The 17,483-nt window shown below is 47.8% G+C and overlaps 1 protein-coding gene across 1 annotated transcript; it reads left to right on the top strand.

Moving 5' to 3' along the window:
- The first annotated feature begins 3,446 nt into the window (after window positions 1-3,446).
- Window positions 3,447-17,193, top strand: LOC130491235 (arylacetamide deacetylase-like 4). Its single transcript, XM_056864946.1, has 4 exons — window positions 3,447-3,623; window positions 9,852-10,068; window positions 13,889-13,952; window positions 16,422-17,193. The coding sequence occupies exons 1-4, from the start codon at window positions 3,447-3,449 to the stop codon at window positions 17,191-17,193; spliced, it is 1,230 nt and encodes a 409-aa protein (XP_056720924.1).
- Window positions 17,194-17,483: the final 290 nt, after the last annotated feature.

A 17,483-nucleotide genomic window follows, 5' to 3' on the forward strand; every position in this document is an offset into this window, starting at 1 on the left:
GGCAAGTTACAGCTCTGTTAGAGCTCTCTCAGCCCCACCTACCTCACAGGGTATCTACTGTGGGAAGGGGAAGGGAAGGTGATTGTAAGTCGGTTTGAGTCTCCCTTAAGTGGGAGAGAAAGTCAGCATATAAAGATCAACTACTCTTCCTCTTCCTCTTGCCATTAGGAAGCAGGAATCCCATTCCTAAAGGAAGGGAAGATCCGCAGTGGCCATAGGGTTGCCAGCTTCAGGTTGGGAAAGACCTGGAGATTTTGGGGGCGGAGCCTGAGGAGGGCGGGGTTTGGGGAGGGGAGGGACTTAGAGTCCAATGGCCAAAGTGGCTATTTTTTCCAGGTGATTTCTATCCGCTGGAGATCAGTTGTAATAGCAGGAGATCTGCAGCTAGTACCTGGAGGTTGGCCAACCCTACCACTCAATTTGGCTATCTTTCTCGTACCCTTTAGATGGTCTGGAAACAGTTGCGCTGGTTGGGATCATCATTGGGATCATTGTCACAATCGGCGTGGTCACAGGAATCATCATCACTGTCGCGAAGAGAATGTCGGGCAGGTACTCGTAAGTACGATCCAAGGTAGACGTTACGGCAACCAGGAAACAGGCCTAAGGTGGGCCCGCTGCAGGTTTTTATGAGCCTTTGGGCACAGGGCTCAGGTAGGGTTTCCAGGTCCCTCTTCATCACCGGTGGGAGATTTTTGGGGCGGAGCCTAAGGAGGACGGGGTTTGGGGAGGGATTTCAATGCCATAGAGTCCAATGGCCAAAGTGGCCATTTTCTCCAGGTGAACTGATCTCTATCTGCTGAGGATCAGTTGTAATAGCGGGAGATCTCCAGCTAGTACTTGGAGGTTGGCAACCCTAATAAAAACACAAACACCTATCCACATGGGTTTCACTCCAACTCTGCTGTCATCTTTGCAGGAAAGTCAGGGAAAGCCCGGGAGGTGAGGTAGGAAGGCCAGGTCCCTCTTTGCCACTAGCGGGAGGTTTTTGGGGCAGAGCCTGAGTAGGGTGGGGTTTGGGGAGGGGAGGGACTTCAATGCCATAGAGTCCAATTGCCAGAACATCCATTTTCTCCAGGGGAACTGATCTCTATCGGCTGGAGATCAGTTGTAATAGCAGGAGATCTGCAGCTATTACCTGGAGGTTGGCAACCCTAAGGCGAGGAATGGTGTGGGGAAGCAGTGGGGGTGGGGAAGAATCCTGTTTACTAACAGCATCCAAGCCAGAGCAAACAACCCATGCCCTGAGGCATATGTTTCTTTACATCTTAAGCCACAGGATGCATGTGACCAGCATCAAGGAAGAAACAAGCTAAGCAAGGGAATTATGACCAAAGCCGGTAAACATCTGTGATTCAAAATGAACAGGGAGTGACACTGTTTAATTCAAGGGAGCCCTAATGGTTGACACCTGGAATCTGGAAATTGCTGACAAACAGAGGTCTTTTATGCCTGGCTGTTTTGCTCGCTCTCCCCCTGCGTTTCCCCGCGTTGTGCCCGCATTTTCAGATACCTGTTTTATCTCAAATTTGAAAACGCAGGCGAAACACAGGGAAAGGCAGGGGGAGGACGAGGCGACCTCTGATGGTTGGAAACAGCACGCATAATCCAAACGAAGACCCGAAGGCGTCGGAGGGGTGACGGTGAGTGAAGCAGCCATGCATAAAAGACCAGCTCTGGGTTGGGAAATACCGGGAGATTTTTGGGGTGGAGCCTGAGAAGGGCGGGGTTTGGGGAGGGGAGGGACTTCAATGCCATAGAGTCCAATTGCCAAAGCGGCCCTTTTCTCCAGTGAACTGATCTCTGTCGGCTGGAGATCAGTTGTAATAGTAGGAGATCTCCAGCTAGTACCTGGAGGTTGGAACCGTATCTGTACAAGTTACATTAAAATGAACAAGGGCTATGCAAGGATGTGGGACTCGAGACTTTCCCACTGGTCTGTGCCCTACACTAGTCAGGGGAATAATTGTACAACCCTAAACAGAAATGTTGCAGCAGGACTAAGTTTGCCTGTGGCCATCAAACTATGGATGATCGGGCCTTAGGGTTGCAATGTCCCCACTTACCTTGGGTGGGAGCTTCTTATGGGTGGGGCTGGGTGGATTCCTGCACGATCCCGATTCCACTTCTGGTTTCCTAGCCCTGCTGAGCACGCGTTCTGTGGAGTGCATGCACAGCAGGGCTAGGAGGAAGGCTCCAACCTCCCTTTCCATGCTGCAAGCCTGATCGGTCATAGAATCATAGAATACAATCATAGAATCATAGAGTTGGAAGGGACCACCAGGGTCATCTAGTCCAACCCCCTGCACAATGCAGGAAATTTTCAACTCCCTCCCCCCCACATCCCCAGTGACCCCCAGTACATGCCCAGAAGATGGCCAAGATGCGTTCCCAGTAAGTCTCCTGAAAAGTGCTCCATGACTCAAAAAGTCTGGGAACCTCCAGGCTAGAGTAACTCATCCCGCGATAACATATATACACACACTTTTATGTTTAACTCTTGTAATTGCCTTTTTGGCCATATGCAATAAACTGAACTTGAACCTGATTAAAAAAAATGAAGAGTCTGGATGATCACCCATGAAGCTGTCTTATACTGAATCAGACCCTTGGTCCAGGGTCTCAGGTGGAGATCTTTCACATCGCCTACCGCCTGGTCCTTTTAACTGGAGATGCCGGGGATTGAACCTGGGACCTTCTGCCTACAAAGCAGAGGCTCTACCACTGAGCCGCAGCCCCTCCCCTGGATGAATCTGGCTGAAGAGGGAAACTTTGGACACAAACACCTAGCCCTTCGGTTACCAAACGGCCTAGCGTTTGGCCAAAGACCTGCAGATCCCATGGAGGATTTCCAGCAAAGGCATCTTTTCGCTCCTTCCCACGGCATTCTTTGTGGATCGCGCTTTGTCGAGTCATGCCTTTGCAGTGAGTCATCTGGGATGGTCCCTTTTAAACCATGCTTTCCAAAACTGCTGCCATTGGCAGTGTGGCAATTCCTCCTTTTTTTTAAAAGCAAACAACTCCAGCAGATCCCAAGGTTTGCAGCCAATTACCAGACTGCTGCAAATCCTCAGCAATTTTGTCTCTGCTGTCGAAGCTCATCACTTGCACAACTGTTTGAAATAGTGATGCGTTGACACCACTTGCACAAGCGTAGGAAATGGTTTGATTTGTCAACATCCCTTTTCTCTCTCTCTCTCTCTCTCTCTCTCTCTCTCTCTCTCTCTCTCTCTCTCTCTCTCTGTCTCTCTGTCTCTCTGTCTCTCTGTCTCTCTCCTGTACTTGCGGGCTTCCTGCATTTCTGGTACAACCTGAGCCAAGTCCACCCAATGGAATACGGCGCTTCCCAAGGGCACACGGCACACTTCACTAGGAACCACGCCGGAGCAGGAGATCAGAATCACTTGCAGGCTTAAACCAACCAGCCCTCCTCGCTCGGAAGGAAAATGGAGCCAGTGTACACTTTCATTCTTATGGTATTGTATTTATTGATTGCCCCTTTTGCCCTGGTTTTCATTTGGGCCATTTACTATGACCTTTCGACGTCGGAGATCCCTCCTGGAATTGACCAGCCTTTGAAGCTCCGAATCCTACACTGGTTAATGCTCGTTTCAGCCTCTCTGGTAAGTTGATCGAGTCTGGAACCACGTTTTGGTTTTCGTACTGAGATTGTAGCCGGGTGGGAGCTTGAGTCTGCTGGAACCGATAGATTGTGTGAGTCACAGCTGACTTATGGCGATCCAGTAAGGTTTTCAAGGCAAGAGACTAACAGAGGTGGTTTGCCTCTGCATAAAGACCCTGCCTCTGCATAAAGACCCTGGTATTCCTTGAACGTCTCCCATACAAACACCCTGCTTGGCTCCTGAGATCTGAAGAGATCAGGCTGCCTGGGGCTATCCAGGTAACCGATTGCACTCTGCCATTTTTCGTTTCTTGTTGCGTTCCCTTGATGCTGTCATGATCCCCCCCCCCATTTCAGCAGTTTTCATAGCTAGTCTTCCCAGTTTGTTCCCATTGATGTTACTGTTTCGGTGCGACTTATGCAACTGGTACAAAAACCAGCATCGATGTTAATGGGACAGGTTGGCATCGAGGCTCTGTTTGTGGGTCCTCCAAAACCACCGGTTGGCCACCATGGGGAACGGGATGCTGGACTACACGTGCAGCCTTGCCGTTTTAAACTACACACACGGCAAGTATCCTCTGGCCCCTCCGAAACCATTTGGAAGCTTCCATTAACGCAAAATACAAATTACAGCGCACACATCTTGCTGGGGGAGACCAAGCCCTATGAGGAAAGGCTGAGGGAGTTGGGCATGTTTAGTCTGGAGAAGAGGAGGTTGAGGGGGGACAGGATTGCTCTCTTGAAGTATTTGAAGGGCTGTCACTTAGAGTAGGGCAGGGAGCTGTTCCTGTTGGCAGCAGAGGAGAGGACTCGCAATAATGGGCTTAAACTGTGGGTGGAAAGGTACTGGCTGGATATTAGGGGGAAAGTTTTTACAGTAAGAGTCGTTCGACAGTGAAATCAGCCACCTAGGGAGGTGGTGAGCTCCCCCTCACTGGCAGTCTTTAAGCAGAGGCTGGGTAAGCACTTGTCAGGGATGCTCTAGGCTAATCCTGCATTGAGCAGTGGGTTGGAGTAGATGGCCTGTATTGCCCCTTCCAACTGTATGATTCTATGGTGTTCAAAGATATTCCCTGGTTGCTGGTTTGCTTCTGGGCACAATTCCTAGTGCTGGTCATTACCTCTAAAACCCTACACGGTGTTCGGTGTACTGTAGGAAGAAGGTACAAGTCAGAAAAGTGTGGGACAGTAGTCGGGCTCGGATCAGAGACACACGAATCCAAATCCCCCATTGCCATGAACATTTATATATCACTCGGGCCACTTGACAGGACAACTGAGTTTCCTGAAGGCAGAGTGGGATAAAAATGCAATAAAAACAGATTATGAGTCATTATCATCAGGGTTATTGTTGTTGTTATTGTGGTTGTTATTATTAGGGTTGTGTGAGACCTTGCATATCCTGTTGTTTACAATGAACAACATAGGAACATAGGAAAGGCCCTGCTGGATCAGAACAAGGGCCATCAAGTCCAGCAGTCTGTTCACACAGTGGCCAACCAGGGGCCTCTAGGAAGCCCCCAAACAAGACGACTGCAGCAGCACCATCCTGCCTGTGTTGCAAAGCACCTAATATATTTGGCATGCTCCTCTGATCCTGGAGAGAACAGGTATGCATCATGACTAGCATCCATTTTTACTAGTAGCCGTGAATACCCCTCTCCTCCATGAACATGTCCACTCCCCTCTTAAAGCCTTCCAAGCTGGCAGCCATCACTGCCTCCTGGGGCAGAGAATTCCAACAGTTGGTGGGTCCTTGTTTTAGCTTAGCTGTTTGACGTTATTGGCATTATGGTCTGCTCTCTTTATAATAATAATAACAGCAACGACAATAACAATAAAAATATTTTATTTATATCCCGCCCTCCCCTGGCGACGCCAGGCTCAGGGCAGCTAGCATGTTTAATCATATAAGATTATAACAAATACTGAATCACAAATTTACTCTGATTTAATCAGGGTGGAATACTGATATCATACAACCCAATTTTAAGAAGGGTGGTAGGAATCCACCTTTGAATTATTGCCAGCTGCAGCTGGTAACCCTAAAATGCCCATGCGTTTTAGGGTGAGATATATATTCCCACAGAACAGCAAAGTAAATCCCATCCCCCATAAAACAACACAACATTATGGACTGCATGCTCAGAGGTTTGTTCCAGCATGGCTGCAAACATTTACTGTAGGACCATCCAAAATCCTCACCAGGTGGGAAAGAGATATTTCCCTGGCAAGTAGGGTTGCCAGGTCCCTCTTCGCCACCGATGGGAGGGTTTGGGGGCAGAGCCTGAGGAAGGCGGGGTTTGGGGAGGGGAGGGACTTCAATGCCATAGAGTCCAGTTGCCAAAGCAGCCATTTTCTCCAGGGGAACTGATGTCTATTGGCTGGAGATCAGTTGTAATAGCAGGAGATCTCCAGCTAGTACCTGGAGGTTCGCAACCCTACTGGAAAGCCACTTCCTACGCTGGAACACAAAAATGCTTCCCTGTTGTATTCCACACACACCCTGACTTGTGCTCCATGGGAACAAAAGAGTCCAGGCAGGAATGTTTGGTATGATAAACAGGCATAAGTGAGAACCTACAAGGAATTGCAAATGGAGAAGAAGAGGGCCAAGGACTCTTTATGTTCCTTGGCCCTCTTCGTTTCCATTCTCCAATGAATAGTCGAAGGGCAGTGGGCTTGAAGAAGGCTTTCTCTGAGTCCAATCTCCCCTTCAACCACTGGGAGCCACTGGGGTCAGCAGAAAATTCCTTTGAATTTTCATACTGCCCTTGAACAAATCTATGGTGAGGCCACACTTGGAATACTGTGTACAGTTTTGGTCACCACACCTAAAAAAGGATATTGCAGAGCTTGAGAAGGTGCAGAAAAGAGCCCAGCAAAATGAACAGGGAACTGGAGCAACTGCCCTGTGAGGAGCGGTTAAAACGCTTGGGGCTGTTTAGCTTGTTAAAGGGAGACATGATAGAGGTCTATCAAATCATGCATGGTATGGAGAGAGTGGACAGGGAGAAGCTTTTCTCCCTCTCTGATAATATACCAAAATGCAGGGTCATCTGCTGAAGCTGGAGGGTGAGAGATTCAAAACAGATAAAAGGAAGTATTTCTTCACACAACGCATAGTAAAAATTGTGGAACTCCCTGCCCCAGGATGTGGTGATGGCTGCCAATTTGGAAGGCTTTAAGAGGGGAGTGGACATGTTCATTGAGGAGACGGCTATTCATGGCTACTAGTAACAATGGATACTAGTCATGATGCATACCTATTCTCTCCAGGATCAGAGGAGCATGCCTGTTCTATTAAATGCTGTGAAACACAAAACGCTTTGGGGGCTGTTTAGCTTAGAAAGAAGGCGGTTAAGGGGAGATGTGGTAGAGGTCTATACAATTATGCATGGCATGGAGAGAGTGGACAGGGAGAAGCTTTTTTCCCTCTCTCATAATACCAGAACACGGGGTCATCTGCTGAAGCTGGAGGGTGAGAGATTCAAAACAGATAAAAGGAAGTATTTCTTCACACAACGTACAGTTAAATTGTGGAACTCCCTGCCCCAAAATGTGGTGATGGTTGCCAACTTGGAAGGCCTTAAGAAGGGAGTGGACATGTTCATTGAGGAGACGGCTATTCATGGCTACTAGTAACAATGGATACTAGTCATGATGCATACCTATTCTCTCCAGGATCAGAGGAGCATGCCTGTTCTATTAAATGCTGTGAAACACAGGCAGGATAATGCTGCTGCAGTCGCCTTTTTTGTGGGCTTCCTAGAGGCACCTGGTTGGTGCTGCTATTACAACTGATCTCCAGGTGACAGAGATCACTTCCCCTGGAGAAAATGGCTGCATTGGCCATTGGACTCTGTGGCATTGAAGGCCCTCCGCTCTCCGAACCCCACACTCCTCAGGTTCCACCCCAAGGCTCCAGGTATTTCCCAACCTGGAGCTGACAACCCTACCTATAACATCTGCTGGTTACTTGTTGGTGTCAACGTAAGGGTGATTCCAGAAGGGAATCATCCCTCTAGCATAGCCCTCTACTGGGAACTGACACTTTCACCAATGGCTACTGGGATCGAGAAATCCACCAGACCCACGAGCCAGTTACTCATTGGTTTCTACCAAATTTTAAAAGACAGATCTGGGAAAGAGTGATTCCAATGTGACTCTGCACTACCGAATGATTGACGTGATAGTCATCAAAAGACTCTATCCTTTGTGTGTGTGTGTGTGTGTGTGTGTGTGTGTGTGTGTGTGTGTGTGTGTGTGTGAAGTGCCGTCCAGTCGCTTCCGACTCATGGGGACCCTATGAATTAGGGTTGCCAGGTCTCCCTTTGCCACCAGCAGGAGGTTTTTGGGGTGGAGCCTGAGGAGGGCGGGGTTTGGGGAGGGGAGGGACGTCAATGCCATAGAGTCCCATTGCCAAAGTGGCCATTTTCTCAGTGATCTCTATCGGCTGGAGATCAGTTGTAATAGCAGGAGATCTCCAGCTAGTAACTGGACGTTGGCGACCCTACTATGAATCAATGTCCTCCAAAATGTCCTATCTTTAACAGCTTTGTTCAGATCTTGCAAAGTGAGGATCGTGGCTTCCTTTATTGATTCGATCCATCTCTTTGTTTACACCCTTTGTCTACAGCACTATAACCAGATTTAGTATCTAGCCTTACCTGGGTGAAGGTCTATCAGTCGCACAATGTACATGACCATGCTTGCTTCCACAGAAGCAAAAGTTAGAGTCTTCCAACTATGTTTGCAAGCCCGAAGGCAACAGGTGTGTTTATTGGGACTTTCAGATATATAAAATACCAAAGGGCACAATAATAGTTGCACATGCTTTCTCCCCGTGACTTAACCCAGGAATCTGCCTGAAATTGGGAATTTATGGGTGTGACCTGGAAAACTATCATCTTGGATGTATGCTTATTAGTACTCTCCCCGCACCCCCAGGATAAAAGCTGCTCTTCACTTTCTGAGCTACCCCTGGGTGAAAAGGGAGAAATTAAAATAACTTTAAAAGTTGAGGAACCAGACAAATGCTTTATGGATGTGACCTGAAAAACTATCATTTGGATGTATGCTTATTAGCGCTTCCCCCACCCACACCCCCAGGGATAAAACCTTTCTGAGCTCTCCCTGGGGGGAAGAAAGGGAGAAATTAAAATAACTTTAAAGGTTGAGGATGGAGACAAATGTTTCCAGTAAACACTTGTTATGCAAAATAGGAACAGCAAGTGTTCTCTGAAAGACTCCCCCACCACCACCAAAACACCTTTCTTTTCTTGCATCATGTAGGGTTGCCAACCTCCAGGTATTAGCTGGAGATCTCCTGCTATTACACCTGATCTCCAGCCAATAGAGACCCGTTCACCTGGAGAAAATGGCCGCTTTGGCAATTGGACTCTATGGCATTGAAGTCCCTCCCCTCTCCAAACCCCGCCCTCCTCAGGCTCCGCCCCCAAAAACTCCCACTGGTGGCGAAGAGGGACCTGGCAACCCTAGCCCCATGTCACTTGGGTATGATTAGGAAATCCTATTCAATCAGGTTTTGTGATCAAATGTGGGTCTCCATTCACACTGGCATGCTCACCCAATCAAACCCAATTTACGGGTAGGTGTCAACACCTGGGGGGATTACCCCTTCCCCCCCCTCTTGTGTTATAGAGACTGCAAGTGGTCCGGATAGCCTCGCTGAGCCTGCGCTTATCAGTGCTTGGGAGCTAAGCGGGGTCAGCCATGGATGGGAGACCACCAAGGAAGACTGGGGTTGCTATGCAGAGGAAGGCAATGTCAAACCGCCTCTGTTAGTTTCTTGCCTTCAATGCCCTGTGTGTATAATTCACTGTATGCATCACACAGTTTTTCTATGGCATTCCCTAATTTGGGAACCCAGTTTTTATTGTTTATATGCATGCTGTATTTGTTGAGTAGGTTTGCCAGGTCCCTCTTCGCCACCGGCAGGAGGTTTTTGGGGAGGAGCCTGAGGAGGGCGGGGCTTGGGGAGGGGAGGGACTTCAATGCCATAGAGTCCAATGGCCAAAGCGGCCATTTCCTCCAGGGGAACTGATCTCTATCAGCTGGAGATCAGTTGTAATAGCAGATCTGATGTGAAAGACCTTGCCCTGCGACCCTGGCTGCCAGTCTGAGTCAACAATACTGACCTTGACAAACCAATGCTCGGATTCGGTATAAGGCAGTTCACGTCTTCATGTATTCTTTCAAACAGGGGAAGATTCTGGAGAACCTCTGCTTCTGTTCCCAAATTCATTTCATCCGCTTCACCCAAGAAGGGAAAAAACTGGGAGAAGATCCCAAACTCCTGATTAAGGATCTAACTTTCGAGGACATCCCAGTGAGGGTTTATCAGCCAAGAGAATCCAAACCGGAACGAAGGAAAGGAGTCGTCTATTTCCATGGAGGAGGCTGGATGTTTGGCAGTATCAGTAAGGCATCTTAAAAAGTCAGCCAACTATTATACACCTTATAAAAAAAAAGGAATCAATATGATTTTACATTTCACACAACTTGCTCCCTCCCAGCTGGGACCCTGAAAATACCGAAAATAATATTCAGTCCGTGGAAATGAGCAAACGTCTTGTTCGTTTCCATTTTCATCCTCATGTCATGCTTCAGTCTGCCTTTCCCTGCATTCAGGGAAATGGATAACATTGGTTCCAAAACTTAAGCACATGTGATCGGCCACAGCTTTCTGTTCCTTCGGTCCATCAACATCTTTCTCCCCTCTACGTTACCAATGCATTTGTGTGCGCTGATAAAGCCCTGCAAATAGGGTTGCCAAGTCCCTCTTCGCTAATGGCAGGAGGTTTTTGGGGCGGAGCCTGAGGAGGGGGGGTTTGGGGAGGGGAGGGACTTCAATGCCATAGAGTCCAATTGCCAAAGCAGCCATTTTCTCCAGGTGAACTGATCTCTATCGGCTGGAGATCAGTTGTAATAGCAGATCTCCAGCTACTACCTGGAGTCCCTCCCCTCCCCAAACCTAGCTTTCCTCAGGCTCCACCCCAAAAACCTCCCGCAGGTGGCAAAGAGGTACCTGGCAACCCTGCTGACCCATGGGGTGATGTCATATCTCAACGTTTACTAGGCAGACTCTGTTTACAGGGTGGTTTGCGTTGCCTTCCCCAGTCATCTTCCCTTTACCCCCAGCAAGCTGGGTACTCATTTGACCAACCTCGGAAGGATGGAAGGCCGAGTCAACCTTGAACCGGCGACCTGAAACCGACTTCCATCGGGATCGAACTCAGGTCATGAGCAGAGCTTGGACTGCAGTACTGCAGCTTACCATTCTGCACCTCGGGGCTCCTTAAAATGGAGAGAAAGGGTTAAAAAGTTCTTCTCTCCTTTCCCCCACCCAATATTGGAGGGGGAAAAGAGACTGCAATTCAGCTTCATGCTTCATGGCCCCGTACCAGTCAACAACTTCAGCGTGGCTTATCTGTCTATGCTTATCGGTCCCAATTTGCTCAGTTCCTTCTTTCGCAAATGCGCAAATACAAACATACCTATTTGGCACAGGAATTCAAAAAGCAGGGTCTGACCCCATGGCGAGACCTTAAGGGGCTACAGTCCAACCCAGCTCTCTGCCTCAGGGGATAAATAAAGGACTCTCAGTGGAAGGTTCTGCAGCAATTTCCTACAGACAGTTGACAGAAAAGAGAAGGAAATCTGTAGGTTTCGCAACAGGACCAAGAGGTTTGTGTTGAGTCTTGTGAAATGTGCCAAAGATTTTGAATGTCTCGTGCCTGAGATTTCCCCTCCGCCAAATCCACATTTTTATTTTTTTATTTTTTGCTTCTGTTTCATGCGAATTGAACCCTTTATTTTTGTTTTGGGGTAATTTACTCTTTCCTTGCCCCCAAGTTTCCAAATGTTATTTATGCGTCAAGAAATCAGCAGCATACACTATACATATTCCAACTTGTAGATACTATGTGTACAAATTGCTCATTAAAAGCCATACTACACACAGACACAGCACAAATTAATACACAAAACTAACAGCTCATTCCTAGAAAATTACTATGTCAAGACTGAGAACTAGGGTTGCCAATCTGTAGATAGGGCTGCCAACCTCCAGGTACTAGCTGGAGATCTCCTGCTGTCACAACTGATCTCTAGCCGATAGAGATCAGTTCCCCTGGAGAAAATGGCTGCTTTGGCACTTGGACTCTATGGCATTGAAGTCCCTCCCCTCCCCAAACCTCACCCTCCTTAGGCTCTGCCCCAAAAACCTCCCACCGATGGCAAAGAGGGATCTGGCAACCCTGTGGGCAAATGAAGCATTTCATACATGAATCTAACATCACCTGCTCATAGAGTTGCCAACCTCCAGGTACTAACTGGAGATCTCCTGCTATTACAACTGATCTCCAGCTGATAAGAGATCCGTTCCCCTGGAGAAAATGGCCGCTTTGGCCATTGGACTCTATGGCGTTGAAGTCCCTCCCCTCCCCAAACCCCGCCCTCCTCAGGCTCCGCCCCCAAAACCTCCCGCCAGTGGCGAAGAGGCACCTGGCAACCCTACCTGCTCATTGCTGCAGATCAAACAAGTTTTGCAGCTAGAAGGACCAGTTTAAAACCCAGCAACCCCCAAGTTAGGCTATCAACCTTTGAACTAATTACGGTTATGAGTGTGCTTCCAAGGTCAGCCCCACGCAGAGTGCCTAGCCAATAGCCTAGTCTCTAACCATCCTAAACAGAGTCCCTCCCCTGAGGAGTTTGCAGTCTAAAGTTTGTCTCAGAGGGAAGGGGAGGGTGTTACACCACAGCCTCCTTCTCAGAGTTAGTCACAGTATTGAGGTTCCATCAGGCTTCCTGTTGGGAGACAGAAACCAACCTGCGTTGCTGCTATTAAGATTTGCGCATTTACCGGTTTATGCAGAACCATGAGGCGTGCTCTCAGCCCAGAAAGAATGCACACCGCATAATATTTCCTCGCCCACGGTTGTCTTCTGATGGAGATGGCTGCCAAGGTTGACTTTGTGGCCAGGCCAGCGTTTTCCAGCTGGTGGCAAAGAGCACAGTCAGGTCTTCTTAGATAACTCTCAAGGCTCCTTCTTATTCTTTTCTCCTCAGCATTCTCTCTCAGGCATGGTCTACGCCACTGGTTCCCAACCAGGGGTCCATGGGCCCCCAGGGGTCCGCGAGAACTAAATTAAGGTCTGCGAAACAAAGTTATAAACCCATAATAAATTAATATTTTCAATTAAAAGTTCTCTATTATAAAATATATATATTCAAATATTATTCTAAGTTTAATGTTTAACTAACAGTTATGATTAAAGATTATTTTCAAATTCTCAGAATTTTTATTTTGAACCTTGGGGTCCCTGCACCGAACCTAGTGGTCCCTGGTCAAAAAAAGGTTGGAAACCACTGGTCTACGCCATGTATCACAATGAGGGGAGGGACCTTAGTGTGGTATAATGCCATAGAGTCTACCTTCAAAAGCAGCCATTTTCTCCAGGGGAGCTGGAGACCAACTGTGGTTCCAGGAGATCTCCAGCCACCATATGGAGACTGGCAACCATATTCGATTCCCAAAACATCCAGAGAGAAGACAATACTGACTTCGAGAGATCAGTGATCTGACTCAGTGTAAGCTATTTGAATATTTGCTTTGCTGGTCAATGACCGAAATAAATTAAATTGTAAATTAATTAAATTAAATTGTGCAAGCTAGCATCCCTCATTCAGAACAGAAGTGTTATCAGAACAACGTTTGCAAGAACACAGTCCTATTTCAAAATATGGAATCCATTTTGGACTCATGCTCGATTAGGGTTGCCATCCTCTAGGTACTAGCTGGAGATCTCCTGCTATTACAACTGATCTCCAGCTGACAGATTAATTCGCCTGGAGAAAATGGCCACTTTGGGAATTGGACTCTATGGCATTGAAGTCCCTCCCCTCCCCAAACCCTTCCCTCCTCAGGCTCCACCCCAAAAACCTTCCGCCGGTGGCAAAGAGGGACCTGGCAACCCGGTGCTCGATATTTCCATTCCTTCTCTTTGGGTCAGGTCCAAAGGGTCAGGTAGACTACTACAAAGTAGACCCTTTCTCTAGGGCAAGGAGACTTCTTGGGGTACAGCACGCCTCTTTCATTTGAGCGAGGCTCTCTGAATTGGAAGATGGCTTCATCATCAGCGTAACAAAAACGTTGATTCCAAACCTTTGTCTGGATTGGATACGGAAACAAAACAAAAATTAATCTCGACTCTAACTTTTCCATGTGCCTCTTTTCAGATTCGTACGACCATGTTTGTCGGTACATTGCCAAAGAGAGTGATTCGGTGCTGGTATCAGTTGGGTGAGTATATAAACAGAGCTAGTATGGGTTTGAGAGACCGAGTAGGACTAGGAAATCCTGGGTTCAAATCCAGATTTGTCTCTGAAGCTGAACAAGTAACCTTGGGCCAATCACCTTCTATCAGCCCAACCTATTTCGCAATCTTATTGTGAGAAGGAAGGAGAGATCCATGTAGCCACCTGGAATTTCTGGGAGAATGGAGGACAAAAATCTGGTGTTGTCATTTGCCAAACAAAAATCAGTGGGATGAAAGTTGGCATTGGTTTTTCCATTGGGGAGGTATGAAGGGAAGACTAGTATATTCCCTTTCCCTTGCGAGGGGGATCTGTCAGTGGAATTCACACCACCCACAATCATAACCACATAAGAAAATTTAAAAATGCCCAGTGGATCAGAACAAAAGCATCTAGACCAGCATCCTGTTTCCAGCAGTGAACATAAGAAAGGCCCTGCTGGATCAGACCAAGGTCCATCAAGTCCAGCAGTCTGTTCACATAGTGGCCAACCAGGGGCCTCTAGGAAGCCCACAAACAAGATGACTGCAGCAGCACCATCCTGCCTGTGTTTCATAGCACCTAATAGAATAGGCATGCTCCTCTGATCCTGGAGAGAATAGGTATGCATCATGACTAGCATCCATTTTTACTAGTAGCTACGAATAGCCGTCTCCTCTATGAACATGTCCACTCCCCTCTTAAGGCCTTCCAAGTTGGCAGCCATCACCACATTTTGGGGCAGGGAGTTCCACAATTTAACTATACGTTGTGTGAAGAAAAACTTCCTTTTATGTTTTGAATCTCTCACCCTCCAGCTTCAGCAGATGACCCCGTGTTCTGGTATTATGAGAGGGGAAAAAGCTTCTCCCTGTCCACTCTCTCCATGCCATGCATAATTGTATAGACCTCTACCACATCTCCCCTTAACCGCCTTCTTTCTAAGCTAAACAGCCCCCAAAGCGTTTTGATCGCTCCTCATAGGGCAGTCGCTCTAGTCCCCTGATCATTTTGGTAGCTCTTTTCTGCACCCGGGCAGCCAGATACAACTGGAAAGCATGCAAACAAGGCAGGGTGAGAGCAGGCCATCAGGTAGCAGGTTTAGCCCTTCCAGGAAACGTAGGGATGTCTCCAAATTTCTGTTGATCCCAATTTCCCCCCCCCCCAGTGTTTGAATGCTGTTGCAACTGAACAACTGGATGGGACTTGTTTGTTTGCAGAGGTTTTCACCTCGTGGGTTCGGTTCGTTCAGAGCTTTTCCAGAGCTACTCGTTCTGCGAGGTGTGTGTACCCTGCTCATTCTTGGCCCTGTTCCTGGCACACAAGGAATGCTGCGTTTTGCATCATCCATCGCTGGCAGCCAACCAATTCCCGGCTTTCCAAAACAAACTCTGCGGCAGAGCATGTCAGAATCCCAACCTTTGGAAAGCAGGCCCCCGGTTTGCTGTCGCCTCCCTTCCCAATAGAAACAGCTGTTCCTATTTGTATAGCGGAGTGGCAAACAGGCAAAGAGAATAAGGAAGCCCCCAGGTCACACACATCAATCGATCAATCAACTTTTATTGGCATATTCCCAGAAACATAGCATAGACGGTAGGTCACACACACATACATAGACCTTTATTGGCATAATAACAGCATTACAGTCTGCATTTATACAGACACCTTAAAGAAAGAAATCATGTTCCATCGTAAAATGACCATCTGTTTAAATCAGCATACAGCTAACATTAAAATACTCTCCTACTCATGTGACAAGCTGATAAAACCATCTAGACCCTTTGATGTCAAATACACTGATGCATATTTATGGTCACAGTTCTTATTCCATACCACAAGCCCCCAGGTCAAAAACATTCGGTGTTCTGCCGATGGCTTCAAGAAACCTATGCTCACTCCAATTCCATTAAAAAGACGTTGGTTGCATAGTGGTTAGAGTACTGGACTTGATCTGGGGGCTCCGGGTTTCAAATCCTCTCTCAACTAATGAGGGGAACTCCTCTCGGTCGCCTGGAGATCATTTGCCATAGTTAAGTTGTAGAACTTCCTGCCCCAGGACGTGGTGATGCCTGCCAACTTGGAAGGTTTTAAGTGGGGAATGGACATGTTCATGGAGGAGAGGGGTATTCATGGCTACTAGTCAAAAAGGATACTAGTCATGATGCATACCTATTCTCTCCAGGATCAGAGGAGCATGCCTATTATATTAGGTGCAGGAGAATGCTGCTGCAGTCGTCATGTTTGTGGGCTTCCTAGAGACACCTGGTTGGCCACTGGGTGAACAGTCTGCTGGACTTGATGGACCTTGGTCTGATCCAGCATGGCCTTTCTTATGTTCTTATGTCATTCCAGGTGCTACCTGGAGGCTGGCAGCCCTAGAAACACTCCATATATGCTGCCCTAGGTTCCTTGGTGGGTTAAAATATAACCAGAAACGTTAAGATTAAACTGTTGCCCCTCATTTATTTTGTTATAGATATAATCTAGCCCCCGAGCAGAAGTATCCATCCCAGTTTCACGACTGCCTGGCCGCCACTGTGCATTTTTTGAAGCAAGCCGAAGACTACGGGGCGGATCCTGCTCGCATTATCATCAGCGGGGACAGCGTCGGAGGGAATTTCGCCGCTTCCGTGTGCCAAGCTTTGGTGAGCCGAGCAGACGTAGTGAAGCCTCTCGCTCAGATCCTGATCTATCCTGGCCTTCAAGCGATAGACTTCAACCTGCCTTCCTACCAACAGAACCGAGCTGTCCCCATCTTGTACCGCGAGCATGTCATCTGTTCCGCTCTGCAGTACCTCAACAAGGACTTGTCCGTGTTGGACAGCGTCATGCAAGGGTGTCATGTTCCGAGCGACATCAAAACGAGATTCGGGAAGTGGATCAGCTCTGAGAACATCCCGCGAGAATTCAAGGCCAGAGGATTCAAGCCGTCAGAGGCCACGTCCTTCTTAGATGAAGTCTACGAGGTGGTGAAGCAAGCTTTGGAGACCACCTTCTCCCCGCTTATGGCTGAAGAAGCTGTTATTTCCCACCTTCCCAAGGCCTGTATCATAACTTGTGAATATGACGTTCTAAGGGACGACGGGCTCCTTTACAAGAAACGGCTGGAGGACAACGGGGTACCCGTCACTTGGTACCACATTGAAGACGGATTCCACGGGGTGATCAACTTTTTCAATGGGTTTTTGTCATTCCCCTCGGGTAAAAAAGGGGTGGACAGCATTGTCACTTTTATAAGAAGTTTATAACTTGGTGTCTGATTAAATCGAGATTTGTAGGCCTGGCTGCTTATGGTTGATAAAAACAGCTCAGTGATATATCTTTGGAGGAGGGGAAGGGATTGATTTATAAAGCAGACAGTTGGCCTGTTTGGGACCTGGGCTCATCCCCGGCACTTCCAGACAGGGTACTCAGAAGATGGGAGTAAGGGTATACTCTACTGGAAATGCATTCTGACAGCAAGATCATACATGTTGGACTGCCCATTAGAACACATGAACACATGAAGCTGCCTTATGCTGAATCAGACCCTTGGTAC

This window comes from Euleptes europaea, chromosome 19, assembly GCF_029931775.1.
Source record: "Euleptes europaea isolate rEulEur1 chromosome 19, rEulEur1.hap1, whole genome shotgun sequence".
Classification (NCBI taxonomy): Eukaryota; Metazoa; Chordata; class Lepidosauria; order Squamata; family Sphaerodactylidae; genus Euleptes; species Euleptes europaea.

Excerpts from the sequence above, each read along its gene's own strand:
- LOC130491235 (XM_056864946.1), top strand. The coding sequence starts at position 3,447 with ATGGAGCCAGTGTACACTTTCATTCTTATGGTATTGTATTTATTGATT. Across the intron at positions 3,624-9,851 it reads TGCTCGTTTCAGCCTCTCTG|GGGAAGATTCTGGAGAACCT; the intron begins GTAAGTTGATCG and ends TCTTTCAAACAG. Across the intron at positions 13,953-16,421 it reads TCGGTGCTGGTATCAGTTGG|ATATAATCTAGCCCCCGAGC; the intron begins GTGAGTATATAA and ends ATTTTGTTATAG.